The 20,329-nt window shown below is 39.8% G+C and overlaps 1 protein-coding gene across 2 annotated transcripts; it reads right to left on the bottom strand.

Annotated features, from left to right (window-relative positions):
* Nucleotides 1–292: 292 nt before the first annotated feature.
* On the bottom strand, nucleotides 293–19,122 carry LOC309442024 (cell surface glycoprotein CD200 receptor 1-A-like). Of its 2 annotated transcripts, none has more exons than XM_082057433.1 (6): nucleotides 18,826–19,122; nucleotides 5,726–6,034; nucleotides 4,706–4,957; nucleotides 3,808–3,904; nucleotides 2,747–2,864; nucleotides 293–2,034 (listed from the first exon to the last, which is right to left on the bottom strand). In XM_082057433.1, the coding sequence occupies exons 1-6, from the start codon at nucleotides 18,911–18,913 to the stop codon at nucleotides 1,912–1,914; spliced, it is 987 nt and encodes a 328-aa protein (XP_081913559.1). In that variant the 5' UTR covers nucleotides 18,914–19,122; the 3' UTR covers nucleotides 293–1,911. The 2 variants fall into 2 exon arrangements, with proteins under 2 accessions (XP_081913559.1, XP_081913560.1); XM_082057434.1 differs by having other exon boundaries at nucleotides 297–2,034; nucleotides 2,813–2,864; nucleotides 18,826–19,117.
* Nucleotides 19,123–20,329: the final 1,207 nt, after the last annotated feature.

Raw genomic sequence — 20,329 nt, 5'->3', positions numbered from 1 at the left:
TACATGATTCAGTCCAGTGTAACAGGCCTGTAAAGGATCATAAAACCTTACATCTAGACAGCAGGTTAGCAGGTATTATACTTCTGTAAATGTATTACATATAAGCTGTCAAGAATCTGCCTTCCAGAGCTGCTGTCTCATAGGATGAGCCCCACTTTATGGCCACTGAACAACACAAATGACTTTCCAGTCCACAGAAAAAAGTCTAAGAAGTGATGGCACTCTGGTTTTGGGTGGGAAGAAAGATCATTGGACAGTATCACACCTGTTTTAAGGGGGGGGATTTCAGAGGATTATGACTGAGTTGACTATCTCTCTTCCTTGATAAGTCACTGGAAACCAAGATTCCTTTAAAACTTGTTTATAGCTGATTGGTATTCAGCTTTAATCCCCTCCATTCTAAAATTACATACAGAAACAGAGAAAAACAATATGTGCATGCAGAGAGCACCTGGACAAATGTGGTTGTTTCACAGCTGCTAGAGTGAGAATAAATAACCAGTTGTATCAGTTTACATGAGTAATACATCTAGGAACTGCAATCAATTTAGAAATCTGTTTTCCAAGCACAGGGTCATAGCCCTCAGGAGGCTGTCTCAAAAGAAAGCTCTACCTATGTGTGGCAAAGACATTTCTACAGTCTAAAGGAAAAATCTAGTTCTGATCCTACCATCAGACCAATTATCCAGTCAATCTTTTAAAATACTGAAGGGTAGTAAACAGATGTTTACAAATGAATTTCTTTACTCTTTTCTTTTAGGCCAGTTAGTACTGTAGCTAGTAAGGCATCAATCCAAAAAGTGTGAGAACTGCTAATATATAGGGGACATTTTATTCAACTTATTCCCAAAGAATATTATGGGAAGGTGAGAAGAAGTCACCTCAACATGAGACACATTAAGATATATAGGCAAATTTACATACAAAAAAGTGAACTTGAGAGTATATTTAAAAGAATATCAATAAAATATCCAGACATATGAATGAAAAAATCTTCAGTTGTGGTATTTAAAATAAATATGACTAGAATTAGCAAGCGTTTTATCCTTTTTGTACATTATTGCACCTTACAGAAGAGATACTTGAACTTGTTTCATTTTGTGAAATATTTGATGTTTCTTTCTGTTAAAAGTAGCTTCCCAAATTTGAGTTACATTATTCTTTTACAATATCTTAATGCAAATACTCTTAAGATTAAGAGAGGAATACCATATCTTCAGAGAATCTTATGGAAAAGTAATCATAACAATAATCTGAAATACAGAATGAACACATTTAGTGGAAAGACTGAATATGAACCTAACAAGTTGATTTGTCATGCTAGTGAAGTCTCTTTCTTAGTGGATGACCTTCTAAATTAATCACTTGCTTCCGTTTTCAGAACTGGAGGATTAAAGGTCTTCCCTACCAATATCTTCTGTCATTTGAGCTGTTCTGTGATGATCAGTACTCAGGCCACAATGTTAGTAATTCGCGAATTAGAAAAAAGTGGCTGTTTATTGTTGTTGTGTTTCATTTTAGTTCAGACATAACACTCCTCCCATCTCCCAAATGTGTGCAACATAGTGTCAAGTGCATCAAAGTAATGCCCAGAAGTGACTGACAGAAGTAGGATCTCCAAGGCAAGAACAGCCAAGGGAAGACTGGTCACAGCAGCTTTTCCAGGAAAAACTGTGGCATGGCGTCATTCGCATTTTCCCATGGAATAACAGGAAACCTGTTTCCTTTCCCAAGGAAGAAGGCAAAACAGGGAAAAAAAAGAACTATATAGACTCATCAGAAAGTACAGATGTTTGAACAGACCTAGTGAGCTATGTTGCTTCAAAATCTGAAGAAATCCTCTGAAAAGTTTCTTTCTATATCCATTCTTTTATAAAGTGTCTCTCTCCCTTTCCAGTGTTGCTGAATCATTCATGTTGCTGGCAACAGTCCTTGTGGAAGATTCTGCCCCACTGTCAGATCAGACACTGAGTTGTAAATTACATTTTCCTTCTGCACGTAAGTAGTATAAGGTTCCACTTCCATTGTGTCATCCTAGCAAAACAAAACCAAAAACTGTAAATACAAGGAGTAGTTTAGTTTGGCAAGAGTCTGCAAGGCTTTCATCTGTGCTGAAGACTATAACTGGGAAAGAGTGCTCCTGTATTTATTCCTCTTGGACTCAAGAAGAAAAACTTTATTGCTTTTTCTACCAAAGAGCATATATTGCTGTTTCTGGATTTGGAGGGTAAAGGTGAGGTATTGGTTCACCTTTTCCTACCCTTCTACCTCACTTATTTTGTTCTTGAGTATGGTTGGTTCTTTGATTGTGGATTGACCATACCAGATAAAGAGTGGCCTTCAAAACTTATGCATTATCATTCTAGACACCAAGAGGGATATTCTTTTTTCCACTGTGTCTGTTAATTTTGTCATTTAAGTCTCTTGTTTACTAATAGCTTTCTTAATATTCCCCAACCCATAATATTGCCTCCTTCCCAAGTACTGTTTGTACAGCAGTTGGGGTCAGTGTATCTGATATGACCAAGGAGATGTGGTGGGACTCACTCCTTGCTAAGACAAAGGATGGTAGCTGCTGAGCCTTCACTGTTGGAACATGCCTCTGATATTTGCTCCAAGTCAAAATTATAGTGATCGTAGGCTTTGTTTGCCCTGAGATACAGCTAAGAGCAAACATATCAGACACAATAGCACCTGCTGAAAAGCAGAGAGTAGAGTAAAAATCTAATGGTTTCCCTTTACTAACCATGTTTTCAGGGCTACCAGAAGATCCCTGATTTGGCGATGGTCCAATCTGCATCATTCTCCTTACCTGTGGGGAATGTGTGAGATCAGTTTCAGGAGGATCGAGTTTGCGACACAGTCTGTGAAAAAGAAAACAAGTATTAAAACAAATTCCTTACTCAGTCCTAAGTTTGGCTGGATCACAGCCTGGTTTCTTTGATCACCAAATTATCAAATATTTCGTTTTCTTGTCATCAAGAGTAAAGCCAAAAAGCCTTCTCATGTCTCTCTCTTCTTGACTTTTGGCCCCAAAATTATGGCATCCTGACTTTCTTTAGAGGTCTTTTCTCATGTTTGTGGGAGCTTAAGCACAAAGTGGGAGCAGAATATTAAAATGAAAGTCCTGTGGAAAGATGCACAATTTCTGCTTAGAGTTGAACTAATTCTTCTCCTCTGATGGAGCAGGTTTGGGAGAGGAACTGGTTTGGAACAGGGGAAGGAGGGAACATCGCTGAGGTTTTCAATACAGATGCTAATTCAGCCTTTCTCTGTACAAATGACTTAGCTAGATTTTCCTTTGAACTGCTTTTTTTCTCCATAACAAATCCTGAAGGGGCTAGAGTCCAGCTTCCCCCAGGGAGCTTTTTCATAAATACAAATGCAATCTGCTGTCCCCTCTGTTGATATGGCAGGATAGCCATTGTCAGTCCTCTGGCACTTGCTAGACGTTATTAGGCAGCAGAACCAACCCCCTGATTTAAACAAGAGAGACACTGACAAACTATCACAGTATCTGAAGAGCAGCTTTACTCTCCCAGTTTTGTATTAGAATGAAGAGCTCCCCTTTAGTGTAGCAGGCAATGCAATGAGGATACTCTGCCAACTTCTGCCCATTTATATTTTTCTCAGGTGCATTATTCAGTGAAGATGTGTGCAATGCACAGTGTCTGCAGTATAGAAACATTTGATGTAGTTAATTCAGCAGCACAGACTGACAGAATCATGTGATTTCAAGACACAGACACTACTTAAAGATTTATTCTACCGCTAGATGATCTTTTCTTAGCATCCTATCATACATACCTGTCATTGTGGAGCTTAAAATAGCAAATGGCAGCCATTAAGGTGATAATGATCAGGACACAAAGAATGATGGTGACTTGCAGGTAAAAGCCGTTCTCTAAACACAAAGAGTTAGTTATATTTTCTTGCTGCTCAGTTTCTTTGTTATTTCAGTAAAAGATTAAAGTTGCTTTAGAGAATACACACATTTTCAGCATGCCCGTAAAATAAATATAATCCCCTTCAGCAGAAGAGAAAGTCAGTAATGAAACTTATACGAGAAACACAGTTGGAGTCTGTGTCAGAGACAGAAGCAGATCCCACAAATCCCACTGTAGTCACTCATGATGTCTGTTCACTAAGCCGTACCTGAGCTCCCTTCAAGAACTCGGCATATCTCAGTACTGCAACTCATGTATAGTTCTCAAAAGCAACAAAAAAAGTGAAAACCAGAAACCAAATGTCATACAGTGTTAGACATTCACAACTTGGAAGTAAGTGATTTAATTTGTTTCTGCTGGTCACACAAGACTTGATTCTCTTTCTCTCTCTTACCATGATCTGAACAAGAGACTTTATATTTGCATCTGAAAAAACTTTGCTCATGTTCTGCTTCCAAGTGATATTGTTACACTAAGATCATGAGTGCCTTGTCTCTGTTTCTGACAATATTTCCACTACCAAAACAATTCTACCACACTTATGCATATCCCTCCTAGGGAAGAAACTATTTAGGGCATAGTGTCTACAACAGAAATAAGCTGGTGATATTTCTGGGCAAAGGCAGTTGGGCATGGTACCCTTGTTTATGTAGGACTTCACTGAAGGATTTTATAGTCTTCCCTTCCTAGAAGAAACAAGAGTGTGCACGGGACGCTAAGCAGGATTTTGATTGCCAAATGCACAAAGGGAGGCTTACTTGAGGGACGACAGGTTATGGACTTGCTCTGGTTCCCAGCCGGGTGGGACACAATGCAGATCGTATTAGTTACATTGGTGCCGTGTGCTGTGAACGTGCTGACAACAGTCACCGTCCCGTCATCGTGGAGTTCTTCCCTGGGGGTGGAGTTGCTCTCTAGGTCCCACGAGATCTGAGCAGGCGGCTTCCCTGCCTCTGCCTCGCACACGGGGTTCCCGTGGTCATCACAGTGCAGGGTCAGCCTGGGGGGGACTGCAAAGTGACAGGAAGGGGAGATACATGGAGTTAGTTTGCCACAGATGGGATAGGATGTTCTCGTCCTCCACCTAGAATTAACACAGTGAAAACAAGAAGGTAAAGTGGGAGACAGCATCCCATTACAGCGACATGGGCCAAAGTTGCAAAAGACAAAGAGTGTGTCTCTTTTTTTTCCTTTTGGACAACTCTTCCCCATTCAGGTGGGTTACCATGGCCATATACTAGTAGAGGAGGTACCCCTAGACATTGTGGTAGGGAATTATCCCAAATGCAGGGCTGAATTAGACTTTTGTCCTAAGCAGTCATTGTACACGTGCTTTAAAATGTATTTGAATGCCAGCATAAGAGGAAATGGGTCCATTCTTACTGTCTGAATAAGGACAGCCTGTTTGATAAAGTATCTCAGCACTTGAAAGTGTTACTTTCACATGCTTTCATTCTCTTAGTGTATTATTGACTGATTCTACAGGAAAACGGGATGCGTATGCAGAATCCTTTATTAGCATATTGGAAATTGCTTCACACCTGTCATTTCTGACTAGGCAGTGGAAAAGAGGGTAGGAGAAGGGAGAAGAGTTTTGGGAAATAAGGGGGGAGGGAGACACAGAGCTAGTATCAATGAAACGCATGACAGTTTATCCCAGCAAGAAAGCTCTTCTTGTTACTGCATGCTTCCCCCAGTGTATGGGGACAGGAGCTTTGTATGTCCAGGTCCAGACACGGTCCTTTGGAGAACTGTAAAATGAGGAAGGCGTCCCTTACCCAGCACGGTCAGGTGGTACGTTTTGTGGAAATTCCCTTCTGTTGCTACTACTTCGCAGGTGTAATTTCCCTCATGGACTATTCCCACTTGCCGTATCTCCAGGGCAGGATCCTGATCTGGTCTGAATTTCCAGTTCACGCTGTCACTGCAGTTTGTTCTGTCTGTCTTGTTCTGATCAGCCCTGTATCCTAAGGTGCAGAAGCCTCCAGTTTTGGGACTTATTTTCCATGTTACCAGGGTTGTATTTGATTTGAGAGAGCAGACGAGCACAGAGCTGTTACCTACTGTCGCTGACACTCTGGTGTTACCTGAAGGCAAGAAAAAGAGAGAAGGACATGTGAGAAAGTGCCCAGGGATGTCACTCATAGCCTTGGAGTCCTGGTCTGTGCTTCACCGAGAAATGTCTGCATTGTTAAATGCCAGGGCAAGGCCCTGTCTATGCTGATCTGTAAATTGTCAGTCACCTTGTATTAGAGCTGTACTTAATGAGTCAGTGGCCTGTCACAGCCTGTCCTCTCAATATTATCAACAAATTTCCCGCTGGGGCTCATCTTAGTGGATAAGACAAATACTGAAGGAAGACCCCATCCTTGCCTATTGCCTTAAGCAGTTCAGTATCTGAACAGCGTGTTTCTGTTTGCAGATCCTCCAGTGGGCTAATGTTTACAGGCTGAAATGACAGAAATTTGGCTGTTGCATTTAGGCACATGATAATGACTTTTCTCTGGAGCTATTTCTACCAGTGAAGTAGACAACTTTTCCTTCTGCATTCACTCAAAATCCAACACTGTGCACAAAGGCCTTGTCTACGCCTCTCAGACATGACCACAACGCAAATAACAGCGGTGGAGCTTTGTGTAGGAGGAAAGGTTTTTGCCTTTTGTCTTCATTTTCTGAATCTTCGTGAACATGTACATTCACATGGCAAATGTACACTATGTGTACATATACATCCACACTGTGACTGTACTTTTTTTACTGCAGTGGTCCCCAGAAGACATAATTGTAAGTCCTGCCCATCTTTGTGCCAGACACACAGCTGCAAAGGTATACAATATGCCCATATCCCTGTGCCTCTTGCTTGTGAGGCTGAGAGTGCAGAGAAACTTTATTCAGTTGATGTTATGAACTGTGTCATCTTCTTGAATTGTTTTGCATTTACTTGGAAATGTTCTATTTCATATTTTTTCTTTCTATGACACTGACTCTTGTTTTGTTTTTTAAAAGATGTCTCTTGCTTGGATTCAGGCACAGTACCTCCTCTTTTTATCTTTCCATGATCCATGAACTTGAAGCTAGATGTCTGTATGGGAAAGCTTGGAGCTCTTGTCCTTTTCGGAAGTTATCACATTGGCCATTGAACAGTGGAGAGGCAGACCACTATTACAGCTCCTGTGTGTGCTATGTTTGTTCAAGACAAGCTACACCCTCAGGATTGCCTTAATTTTTTTCTTTTTTTTTTTTTTTTTCTTGCTTATGGACCCCTGAATTTCTTCTTAGCCAAGAAACTAATTTGCCTGAGTGAGTTTTCTTCTTCCACAGCCTTTCAGGACTGATTCTTTTTTGCACATCTTGAACATGAGTGATGCTTGCTCACTTTATATTGACCAGATCTGGGACCCTTCATCTGCTTATGTCTTCAGCTGACACATCCAAGAGGTCAGGCTTCTAACCCCAAGATTCATTTCACTGTTTCCCTGATCATTAAAGCCTCTCAACATGATGCCACCTTTGTGACAGTCAGTTCTCTTGCTTTTTTTCAACTAGTTACATTGAGACCTTTTTTCTTTATATTCTGTGATGGACCTTGTTCACAGTCAATGTACATGTGGGCAAGCACTCAGAGATGAAAGAAAGGTTACCTGGAGCTGTTCTTCAAGAGGAGTTGCTTATATGTGCATTACTGTTGTCTACATTTACATATGCAGCCCACTCTTCTTTGTGAAGCACTTTTGCGACTGAGAGAAAACAAGAGTCTGAGGCACAGGTTGTCAACAACTGTGAAGAGTAGGTGGGGGAATCAGACTTTGGTATTCTTTGGGTCCTGCTAAAATTAAAAGCAAACCACCCACAAAAGCCACAATGCATGTTTATGTATAAATAACCACCTGAAGAAGACCTGTTACAGATAAATATCCTTTCTTTTTCAAAATCTCATGGTTTAACAATTAATGAGTTCACAGGAATAATACCCACAGCTGTTGTCCAAGCCAGTCTCTATTTACCACCTCATTCATTTCCTCTTTTCATAGGTGACCATTAAACTTTGGGACTGTAAGCCACCGAGCTCTGAGTGCTCTGTGTCTCTGGTGGAACCCAGAATTGCCCTTTCCTTGGGCTGAGTAACGGGTTTAGTGGCATTCTAAGGGAGCTGTGTGTGAGGAGAAAATCAGAGTACCACTTTCAAATCATGCATTCATCCGTAAGTACAGCAAAAGTTAACAAACCTAATTTGTACTGACAAATGAGTTTTTCACAAATTCTTCCAAAAATGTTAAACTCCTTCCCAAACCTTTCAAGCACATGTACTAAAGAAGCAAGTGAAAGTTCAGGTGAAATATGCAAAGAATTAGAACACCCCTAGTCTTGCATGATTAATCAAACCTTTGTGGAAGACCCAACTGTTGTGTTTCTCTATCCCCTACCCAGAGCTGGAATTCTGTTACCTCTGCTGGATGGTGCAATGTGAAGCCAGTTCCTGAACATTCACAACTCTGTAAGAACTGGTCTTAATGAGCATCAACTTCAAGTTATTAGTCAACTTCAAGTTATTAGTCAACTTTTTACTAATAGCCTCTTTGAAAAAAACTACAGTTGTTTTTACCTTAATAATATTGTCTGAAATCTCATTATCTTCTGGAATCACAGTGAATGAACCATTCCAGTTCAACCACTTTTCCTTCTCTTTAACTATTCTTGGGAAATTATTTCTAACTTGCAAATGAACACAGCTCACTGCATTTTAACGACTTACAGATTCCTTTAAAGTTTTTTGTCTTTTCATTTTGAGGTTGAAGTATTCTTTGGGTGAAGAAATATCCAAACCTAGACCTAGATCCTGCAGATTGATGGGAGGTATAGCTGCAATATTGCAGCACACTATGCTACAGCATAGAGTGTTGTAATGTGTGTTACTCCAGCTGTTTAACATGGAAGTCAGAGCGTAATTCTGAGAAGCTTGGGGTTTTTTTGCTGGTAGAAGAGGAAAATTAGGTGGGGATAGGATTTTACTGAAGCCATCCACTTCCCATTTTTATTAAATAAAGGAAAGAATACTTAGCTTCTTGCTGCTCAATACTGCCAGGATTCATTGATTAATGTTTCCAAGCACGGCTGAAGAAGTGCTATCAACTCACACCATTTTCTGATACACGAACTACCCACCAGCGTCATAAATGCTTGTTTTCTTAATTCAGTTGTCAACAGTGTTCTGTGATACATTGTTACACTAGAAGTGATTTTAAATGACACGGGGTTTTTTTCTGCTTTAATGGCATTTCAAGAAAATGTGAGGTTTGCGTTTTAAACTCAGATGATTTTACCAGGAGAGGAACTGACAGAAGCCTTTTGTTTCATGATGGTTTCTGGGTGCAAGTTTGGTGAATGTGTCTGAAAATTGGAGAACAAAGTCTTTCATGTCCCAGTTTAACACCGCCAAGAGCCTCAGAGCTCTGAGTCACGTCGCCAGTATGGCTGACTTCATCTGAATATGACTAAGCAAACCTAAGCATTCAAAGAGCCTGTGTGTTGGGGCTGGGGTTTCTTTGGATAACGTTCACAAATGTTGTGCAGGAATGACAATGTTGTGCATTATTTCACTGTGTACACTTTCATTAGGGCAGCATCATTTTATCTGTCTTTCAAATCTGCATCTCCTAAGCAGCCTATTGCAATGTACAAGTTCCCCCATATAACATCTTGTGTACTTCAAGTCTGTAAAGAAAGAGGGAGTGAAAGTGGTGCTTTCTGCTATGCCTTTCTGGCATATTCTCCCCTGAATGAATCTGGTAACATTCACTTTAAATAATAAGCCACATCAATCAACTTAAAATCTGATGAATCATATTTAAGTACAATTTTAGTTCTACAATAAACTTGTAGAAGGATTCTAAATTCCCCTCTGTATCTTGTTATTAATCTAGAAGGCTTTTAGCAAGGCAGAGTTTTTCCCCAGATGGTAGATTAATTAGTAAATATCTTCTTGTTCGTCCTATCCTTGTAAAGGGCTCACTCACATTATATAAACATAATAAAATCAAACTTCTATCACTTTACTGTCCTCTTTCATTGCTAGACTGCAGGTAAGTGGCATTAATGTGAATATGAATTGTGTATTTTCTTCCTTACATTGCTTCTTTCTCATGTATGCTACTAGAAACGTGATCTTAAGACTTCATTTACAGAAGGAGAATGCATATGCCGGAAATCCTGAAGGGCTTGGTAAATTTGTATTTCTGAAATGACTTTGAAGACCTCTTCTTAAGGTGGAATAGGGAAAAAGTTTTTATCTCCGTAGAAGAGACACATACTATTAGGAGGGAGTTTTTATCCTATATTATGACACTGTTAACCTGTTAATATTCTTCCAAGAACTGTCTAAAACTCTGTCAGTCTTTACGTTGAAGGCAGAGAAAGAAAAAAAATGGTAAGGATGTAACTACAGAACCTGCACTTATTTTAATGGTACTCTGGTTGAATGTGGTACGGAAGCACGTCGTGGTGGCCGAGTGCTGTGGATACCTACTAGATGGAGTGCCAAACCCAGCCTAGCCAGGCTGATAGTTCTACAGGGAATTGGATCCTTAGCCCTGCGTGTCAGCCGTATGCATGGTTATAGTGCTTCCATCTCTATAGGTGCTCACTCATATTATCATGTGGTGCAGAAATTTTCCAGCATGCTTGCTGTTCTCCCAAGTAAGCATATGCAAATAGAGAAATCTGCCTCCTTTTACCACAGAGCATAGTACTGGGGTTCAGGTAATTGAAGGTTTTGAACTGTGTGAGCTAAAATCTTGTCTCTCACAATAAAAATAGAACTGGGCCTGGGTAATAGTTGTGAGAAGCTTTCAAGTCATAAACAATAGTATCCGTCATTTTCATAGCAAGATGAAAAGAGGATTTGCCTTTCTTTTCTTATTTCAATCTAAAAGGTAGACTAATGAGATGTCAAGACTTGCTGTTCTTTATCAGAGAGTTAGCTTTGTTTAAAACCAGTTCAAAATGTATATTCTCAGGAATTAATCCATAAAGAGCTAAGGGATCAACCAGTGCAAAGGCAGTTCTGTAAGTAGAAGTTATCCTCATCTCTGCCCTGTCCTTCCTGGGCAGCCAAAGCATTTCCTTCAATTTGGAGATTTTTACAGGACCTCATGTTGGTCTGAAGTTGGACATGCCCTACTTTTTCTTTCTAGTAAGCATACCAAAAGCCATCTAGTCTCTAAAAGTATGTTTTATTAGAACATAAACCAAGATGTTAGAAAGTGATAACTCTTTAGGGAATTTCAAGTTGATAGCTATACTCATGAAAGAAAAAAGAAAAAGAAAAAGAAAAAGAAAAAGAAAAAGAAAAAGAAAAAGAAAAAGAAAAAGAAAAAGAAAAAGAAAAAGAAAAAGAAAAAGAAAAAGAAAAAGAAAAAGAAAAAGAAAAAAAAAGAAAAGGAAAGAAGAAGGGCTGAAAATAAATCTACCCTGTTTTCTGTGCCTTTACAGAACAGGTCCTTTCCCCCAGTCCTCTCTTCTACTCCACCAGCTTACCAGCTTTCAGTGACTTCCAGGCTGCACAGACTCCACATCATCTCTTCTGAGCTCCTGTTTCCATCGCTCCCAGGACTTCTGTGGGTCTGCTCCAGCTGAGCACTTTGCCAGGGTCTCCCATCTGCTTTCTTTGCCCTCCTTATTCTGCCTTCCTCAGCTCGCATCTTGGGTATATACTTAGCAGCTCTGAGGGAAGGCACAGTCCTCACTTCCCTCCAGGAATTTCACTGAACCTAAAGGGTGTGTGTCTGCACTGGAGGAGAACTAAACAGAGAGAAGTATTCTGCTCTGCTAAAGAGGGAAGGTTTAGTGCTGCTAGTGCGTTAATTCAGACCTGTCACTCCACCACGTTTTTCGGGAATGGTGCTTTTATACTGTAAAATGGCTAAAAGTCAGTTGCTAAAGTTTCCTCTCTGATAGCTGATTGGTTTATGACCAATATCTCAGGTCATATATACCATACACATCAGCATTTATCTAGTCAAATGAAGGCTCAGAAACAAGTCAGTGTTGCACTGCTATTTTTCTCAAGGTGAAATCCCATGTTACTGCTGAGCTGACCTGACAGCTTGCTGTAGCTGAAAAAGGGGATAACCGGTGCAGCAGAGGCCTCACTGTGAGTCTGCACAGAACAAGAAATTTGAAGAGGTGTGAGCTATCAAGCTGATCTCAGTGCAGCGATAACGAAAGGATGATAATTAAATGTCAGTACTGTTATGCAAGAGAGATGAGATGAAATGAAGGATCACATAGCTACACATTTATAGTAAATAACTTCTCATTTTAAGTCTTATTCTTCACAAACAAGTGGACTCTGGAAAATGGAATAATTTTTTCTGTTAGCCAGAAGGACCAGACCTCAGGAGCCCAGGAGTTCATGTTGTCATACTGATGTGGAAAATAGGCAGGTCAGGTTCTGAGAGTTCTGTACAGCTCAAAGCTGAATCATCCCATTTTGGCTGCTGACACAAATCCATCATGAGAAGCTTTCACTTTGAAGACTTATCTGACAGGTGTGTAGGCTAGGAGGCCTTTAGACTGAGGTCCTCCAGTTTGACTCCAACCTCTGAAGGTCATCTAATTATAACAGCAATAATACTATGCCCTTCCTCATTGCCTCTCCTTGACTGTTGAAGAAGATTTTAAGCCATGTCTGAGGAGGTTCTCAAGCTCTATTCCAGTGCACTGAGTGCACATTCCAATGCACTGGCAGATTCCACTGGTCTGTATGAAAATGGACATATCCTCTCCCAGGAAAAAAAAAAAAATGCTCAGTTGAGGAGTTTGTATTTGTGTTTCAAAAATGTGCTTATTACTGTAATTGAAAAAGATCAGGGAAAAGACTTTGCTCTGTTTCTTTTTAACATGGTTTATGTAGTGTGTTTGACAGCTCTTGTGGGCAATTAGTTGCACCAGTTCCTTTGCAGAGACACTTATTTAGTCATTTCTCCCGTTTCTGAGTCTTTCTCATAGTAAAAGGAGCTAGAAAGATTTTAAAAACAGGAAAATTTTATTGTGAAGCCACCGAAATTTTCAGGGCAGTCACTGTGATATCAGAGACAGCTGCACAGCTTGAAAGTGCTTTTGATTGCTTTCAAATAGGAAAGATTTCAAGCTTTTGTTATTCTCTAGAACAGGTTTAAACCCACAGTAGAACTTTTTCTTGCCCCCCAGATGACTCAAATTCCATGACACTCTGTTCTCAAATGTAGCTGTTAAAGAGTTTTTCACACTGTAAAGAGACCGCTTTACTTTGTCAGACATAATTCTGTTGTGTCTTTATTTCTTACAGTAACAATCTACCACAATGTTCTGGTGCATCTGCCCCCGACTCTGCAGATCATGACATATTAAACTTAGAGGTATAATGAACTGAAACAATGATCATGCCACAAACAAATGACTAACTGTATCTTGGAATTAATATATTATGTGAGTCATAGAGGCCACATACAACAGGCTTAGCTCTGTATTTAGTTTCCCCTTCTGCTGCCACAGAGTGCCTGTGACACTTAGCAAGGCTTATTTGGAATGACATGAAAGATGAACAAATACAAGTGCTTGGTACTAGCGTAGGGGTTGCTCAAGTACCAACACTGTTTTGTACATGATAGATTTGTGACTCTGAAGTGTAGCTACAGCAGCAGAGTACAGAGCACAGGCTGAGTAACAGCCCTGGGTGTTGGCTGAGTAGTAAGTAGTTTGACTACTCTAATTTTCATTATAGAAATACAGGAACTAGCCAGCCTGAGCTGCTATGGCTCAGGAAGCTGAAATCACAGCCTTTTCAGCATGGGCATATCTTTAAAAGGACACTGTAAGAGACTTATATCTTTTTCGTTAGTTTCCCACTCACACTCTTTTATCCATGCTCACCATTACTCCATTAAAATATCTCCTATTCACATTTTGTTCTATTTAGGCTCTTTTCCTGTCTTCAGAAATCCCTTTCTTATACTCAAATTCTTCTTTTGTTCTCCTTTTGACACATTGTTTGTTTTTTGCCACCGTTACTGTGTCACTTGCAGTATGAGTCTCTTTTTCTGCTGTCTCATACAAGATGAAATATCAACCTTAAAACACTGCCAGAAAAATACACTTTGTCATTGTAAACTGTGGTTTTCCAGTATGAAGTGTCTGCAGCGTGGCTGGAATTCTTTCAGATGCCAAACTGTTATTAGGAAGTGACATTGTATGTTACAGAGAAGTGAGCACACTGACAGAACTTAATAATGAACTCAAGGTTTCAGTCTTCACATTCAAGGTGGAATATACCTTGGGAATTGCCAGTTCCTAGCTTTAATTTGTCCATGATCTTTTCATTCTCTCTAGCCCTCTCCGGTATCCTTTCAAGCAGTTACTCAAGACAGCTGATTTGGAAGGCAAAGGAAAGACATTAAACCTCACCTAGTTAGAGATGCAGTTTGATAAAGTGTCCTCTTGAAAATCATGAATTAAGCTGAAGAACAGAGGGACAACGGGAGGGAAACATGATGGAAAAAGAACTGGATTAAGGAAAGCAAAAGGTAGCATTAAAAGGAGGTGTCTGGTTGAAAGTAGCTTGCTAATAATGTTTCTCAGTAGACGATTTTTACGGTAATTCTGTTTGACGGATTTACTAATGGGATTGGCATTTGTCTCAGGAGTGTGTGAGGAAATCTGTTGAAAGCAGGAAGAATATAGGATTATTAATATAAAAAAATGGAAACGTCGTGCAAAAAGAACTAGGAGATGGTAGATGGATGCTGAAATTTAGCAGCCTAAAATGTAATAACAATAAAAATAAGTAGTACAAGAAATTTAGGCTGAAAATTACAACAGAGAATCTTGCCTCAATCATAATTAAAACCAGCCTTTCAATAAGGTGGGTGCTTTTTTGTGTTTCTGAAAAGTGTCTCATGATACACCACCTGTCAAAAAAGGCAATTTGATGCTTGATATAGGAGTCCTTTCTGAGGTTTGGTTTCTACCCTTGCGTAAATAGCCTATGTCTCAACAGAGACATGACTTTGTAGAAAAAAGGATGGGTACACTTCTTTAATTAAGGAATTAGTTGGTGTTTAAATGATGTGTTAGAATCATCCAGCTTGCCAAACAAACACTCCAGGCCAAATCCTCAATTGATCATAAATCATCACTGAACTTGACAAGCTATCACGTATTATATCAGTCTGGCTGTAAATTTTAAACTTGGTGTAGCAATTTCTGTGTTCAAAGTAAGTAGATCTTCATCCTTGCAGAATGTGAGCTGGAATGGATGAGGGGAAAAGGGATTTACACTGGATGCCAAAGGGTCTTGGGTAGTATTTCCTTCAGAGTATCACCGTGACACCATGTGTAACCAAGTGGAAAGGCCCCTCACTTCGCCATATAGAAACAGATACAGAATGCGTGCTAAGCTTTTATTCTCTTCATTGTGACAACAATAAAATAAGTGCTTCAGTTTATTTATGCTTAAGTGCAATTTTCCTGCTATTCTAAACAAAAATAGATCATTGATTACAAACAGTAGGTTGTATGCCCTATTTTTAACACGTTGCAGAGAGCAGATAAGGGGCTGCTGTGAAAACATGCTTATAACCTCACCTTTATATGGTTAAAATCTCAGTTGTATCTTGTTTAATGCTTAGCTTTAGTATAGTACTTTTTTCCAAGCATTTTATTACTCAATACAAAGATAAGGCAGCATAAGAAGATTCCCTACACTTTTTTCTCATGAATGATTGTACCTCTAAATACAAAATACATCAACTGCAAGTTTTAAGTGGCATGTACTTCTATGAGGGACTTCCCAATTAAAGAAAATATACTTTTTGGTCATGGAGTATATGGTCAACTTGCAAGACTGAACATCATTGTTTCCACAGTTTTGAAACCAGACACATTCAGACACCGTGTTTGGACCACAGCAAAGTGTTACTGTCATAAAGAAATGCTTTAAAGATTGTCGTAGAGCAATTGAGATGTCTTCTGAGAAATTTTTTGCTTAATTTAAATAGTACAGAATTCCGTTTTAAGCATTTGGTAGGAAAACCAGGTTGCTTGGATTCAGGCATTTTTATGGTAAAAGAAGTCAGACTTATTCCAGCATGTAGACCCAAAGGATCAGCAAAAAATAGTGAAATGGAGACAAATGTAAGTTTACCAGAATAGTTTTTTAGGCTATGATTTTTTCGCCTCTGGAGCAAGGTTCCACAATATACTACAATAGGAGGCAACAAAGACAGGAGCCCTGAAACACACTGGGACAGAGAAAGTAAGAAGACAATAGAACACTACTACACTAGTGAAAGAGATTTTACAAATTATATTAAGGAAAGAAACTAAATGAAAGCAGTAGCATTCAAGAAAATTATCTATGCAGGTAAACTCGAACTTTAGCCAAGTTGCTTGGTGAACCTACTTCATGTGTATTCACCCCGTACGCTCCAATTCCAGCATTGATGCAAAGCCACTTAGTTCAGTTTTTTAGTTTCGATAAAATGGAACTAACTATAAAGAGTCACATCTCACTACTGACAATGGATTTCTTTCAACCCCTCTCTATTGTCACACGATACTACTGCAGATGCAGGTCTTACACAGTCCAACATTGCAAATATTAATCCAAAAAAAAGAGATTTGTTGCACAAACCTCTCACAGAAGATCTTGCCCTTCTTTATCCCCTTTCCTTTGGAGTATGTACACAACCACCTGAGGTGTTCTGTCTGCTTAGTTGAACTAGAGAAGTCTTCAAAGTGTCACCAAAAAGATTTTAATTTTGAGTCTTTTCCACCGCTGCTACTATGAGGATTGTCACAGAAGGATTGTTAGTACAGATCATGCACAGGCATCTTCAGCAGCACGTTATCCAGCTCTGTTTGGGGGCAGATCTAGATACCACAGTCACGAAGTGACCCAGCCTTGCTTCTGAGCTGCCCTTTCTGCGGTTGTAAAAACTGACCAAACCACACAAAACAACATGCTAAGGAAATGTTAAGGAAAATGCTAACACAGATAAAGCCTTGTTACACACAACAGTTTTTGCCTGACCTTATTTCATTCAGAGTAGCTTGCTCTAGCCTTCACAAGAGGGACATATTTCCTTCTGAGCTTCATACAACACTAAAATTCTCTGGATAGAACACACATTAGATCAACTTGACACGTTTTGCCTGTGATCTCCGAAGAAGAAAACCTTGTCACTACATCTTGCTCAGAAAAGCCACCCTAATATTGAAGGAAACAAATTTAAGAAGAGTGTTAGCTGAAAACTCCCCATCAAATGTGGGCTATTTTTTATTTGGGTGGGATGGAATAGTTGGGAGGGAAGGGAAGGTTCAACATGAAATTAGATTTTAACTGAACATCTTTTTCTGTGTTCTTTGAAGGAGAATATAATTAATTCACCAAGACATCAAGAAGTTTAAATCCTGTTACCTTTTGGGGAAAAACAAAACAAAACACAATTTTTTGGCATTTGATTTTTTTTAATATTTCCAGCAAAGTCAATTTTTTAAAAGAGGTTTTGCCAGTGGGATTTCCCTTTGCCTGCTCTATTTTCTTCAGCATTTTGTGACATGTCCATATTCCTTTACTTTTTGAGCAGCTGTATCCAAAAATGTAGACTGTCTCTGATGCTATCACAACCTGCCTGTATGACCCTGACAAGGTTCCTCAGTATTCTTCTGAGATGATAGAAAAATTACCTACAGAATAGGGACATGCCTTTTTTTTTTTTCTTTTACCTCCAGTGTGCCTGTTGGGAGGTTACCAATGCAAAGTTTAATATTGTTTGTGAAGTATTTAAACTTTTTCCAATGGGTAGCACAGAGGGTAACCATTTTGGACCCCTCATTTTATCAGTCGAACACATTACAGACAGCTATTCCCTCACTGCAAACAATGACTGCAACCATTCTGCTTTAAAATATCATCAAGGAGCCATTTTTATTTTCTGGCCAATTGCAATGGAATAACTCAAGCCTGTGCAGTTTAGTTCTACCTGTCCATAACAGGAATGGACACATGCATGATCCATATTATTTGGAGATGTCCTTAGTTTTATTTGGATCCCACAGACCTGTATGCCTTCTCCCTCTAGACAGAGACAGTTCAGGTTTCCAGAACTGCTGCTGAAATCCCTAGTTCCATTACCAAGTCCATGGACTGCTATGCGGTGTTTGGAAGAGCACAAGCTCTAGAAATGCAAATGAAGAGAATGTGGAAGACATCAACTGCTGTAGCTAGACTCTATTAAAACTAAGACAACTACACTAAAAGGTGGGTTTAGAAAGGATTAGGAATGCCACTCTCTTTGGCACAAAAGCCCTTCCCACTCTTGATAGTGATCATGCCTGATAGCCTCAGAACAAAATTCCAGAAACTGCTCCCTACTGTCAATGCATCAGTGATGTGTCACTCCTCAGAAAGACATGAGAGATCTCTGCCCTGTTTCAGAGTATCTGCAGCCTCTCTTCAGCAGAAACAACATGGCCAAAAGCTTCAAGTTCACAAACACTTTCTCAGGCATATTTTAATACGTAAAATGGATCAGTTTCTCAGATGATGTGGATTTAGAGGTCTGAGTAAAAAGGCTGTCTGTGACAAACGGTACATTCCCAGCTAAGGGTCACTAAAGAATTGCCTACATGGAAGTCACAGGGATAATGATTGGCAGCCTTGTGACCACTAAGAGAAGAAGAGCAGGAGTGGATATTCAGAAAGCATGTTTTAGTTGTATCCTATAATTTTTAGCAATTAAAGAAAGTCATAGCATGATTAATAGCTTTTATGGAAAGCAACTATCTGTGCACATTTCCCTTTTTTCCTTCCCAATGGCTGATTCATCCCAGTTAGACTCACCTACTGTTCTTGTGACCTTGGTGATGGTGAGCAGCACAAAGACACACACCGTCTTCCCAGCAATCTTCATGTCGGCTCCTGCTTTCATGGCTCAGGCAGCTCTGTCACTTCATCCATCCCGCCGCCAACTTGGCTGTGGTGATGGGGAGTGTTTCTTGCCTACCAGTGGACCCTCAGCAGCCAGTGCCAGTGTTTTGTCTCCCCTGTCTCCACTCGTCTCCTCCAGCTGTGCCTGCTCCTGCTCGACTGGCTCCTCAAAGCTGGAGAGGTTCCTCCTTCTGACTTTTCAGAGCACCAGGCTTCCTGTGCTGAGAGCCTGGGTGAACACTGAGGAAACAGATTCAACAGCTCTGCCTTCTGTTCATTGGCTCTGCTCAGGAGGCTGATGAGTGAAGATAAACCCTGCAGCGGAGCTCAGGGAGGGTAAAAGCCGAGGAGATTATTTGAGGCTGATTTTAACATCGAAAAGGAAAACTTAGTCTTGGGAAGCAAGAGGGAAACTTATTCTTCATATTTGCCACTACTACTACTGCTGCTACTTGTTTGTCACTTCTTTGGCACTGCATCTGAAAAAATTCCTCCTCATGTCTCCCTCAAAAAAAAAAAAAAAAAGCAGTCTCAAGTCTTCTCTGTAAGTGACATTTTTAATGATTTCTCCCTTCAGTAGCCACTTAGCTACTGACAGCATAGTTCTCATCTTGAACAAGGCTTTCCAGACCCTGAGGGGAGAAACTGAGTCTTGATTGGAAAGAAAAGCCTATTTTACACACTTTTCAACAGAAATAGTATAAAAATTGAAGCTTGCCCACATCTTTCACTTCAAAACTCTATGGGTTTTTTCAGAACACTGTTGTATAGGTTTTTTTAAAAATAATACTGTACCTGTTTCAAACTGCCTCATTGACCTACTAATTTCATATGCAGGGTTTCTTTTCCTTTCTTAAGCCACAGCATTTCCCCAGCACAGTTCTGGGGACCAGCAGTAGAGAAAAGGCCTCAGCTACTGAAGGCTACAAGTCCAAATGATTACCACTGAATACAAAGACATAAGAGTAAAGACTCAAAAGAGATCAAAGGCGGCAGGAAATTGAACTGCTTGGGAGCTAGGACTGCACATCACGTTTGAACATCAGCAAGATGTACAGATTACTGTAGTCTGATGCTCCGGTAATTTTGTTTGATCGGACTGGCGTTCAAAAATGGTCTGCATTGATGTTCACTCGAACAGAGGAGAGTGAATTAAGGTCCTGTGTAAATAAGAAAAAAAAAAGGCTGATAATTATCATATAAAGAAAATCAGGTAAGACAGAACTTCAGCTGGATCGTTTTGGTCCTATAACCATCTTATTGACTGCAGTTTTGGGTGGGAGGATGTTCTGTATATTTTTCCCCACTTGATTTTGACACTCCTCCACAGTGCTCTGGGGTTTTTTATATGCTGTTCACAGTAACACTCTAGTTTGTTTTCTGAGTTTTTACCATTGATCTAGGAATTAGTAATCCT

The sequence above is a fragment of the Streptopelia decaocto genome, assembly GCF_964273445.1.
Source record: "Streptopelia decaocto genome assembly, chromosome: 1".
In the NCBI taxonomy this organism is placed as follows: domain Eukaryota; kingdom Metazoa; phylum Chordata; class Aves; order Columbiformes; family Columbidae; genus Streptopelia; species Streptopelia decaocto.
The sequence above is the reverse complement of the archived record's forward strand: the minus strand, read 5'-3'. Positions and strand labels throughout refer to the sequence as shown.

What these genes read in the sequence shown, in the direction of transcription:
- LOC309442024 (XM_082057433.1), bottom strand. Translation starts at nt 18,913, where the DNA reads ATGAAAGCAGGAGCCGACATGAAGATTGCTGGGAAGACGGTGTGTGTC. An exon ending in GTACCACCTGACCGTGCTGG is followed by an intron (nt 4,958 to 5,725) that starts GTAAGGGACGCC and finishes GTCACTTTGCAG; the next exon opens with TCCCCCCCAGGCTGACCCTG. An exon ending in TTTAAGCTCCACAATGACAG is followed by an intron (nt 2,865 to 3,807) that starts GTATGTATGATA and finishes TCTTTTTCACAG; the next exon opens with ACTGTGTCGCAAACTCGATC.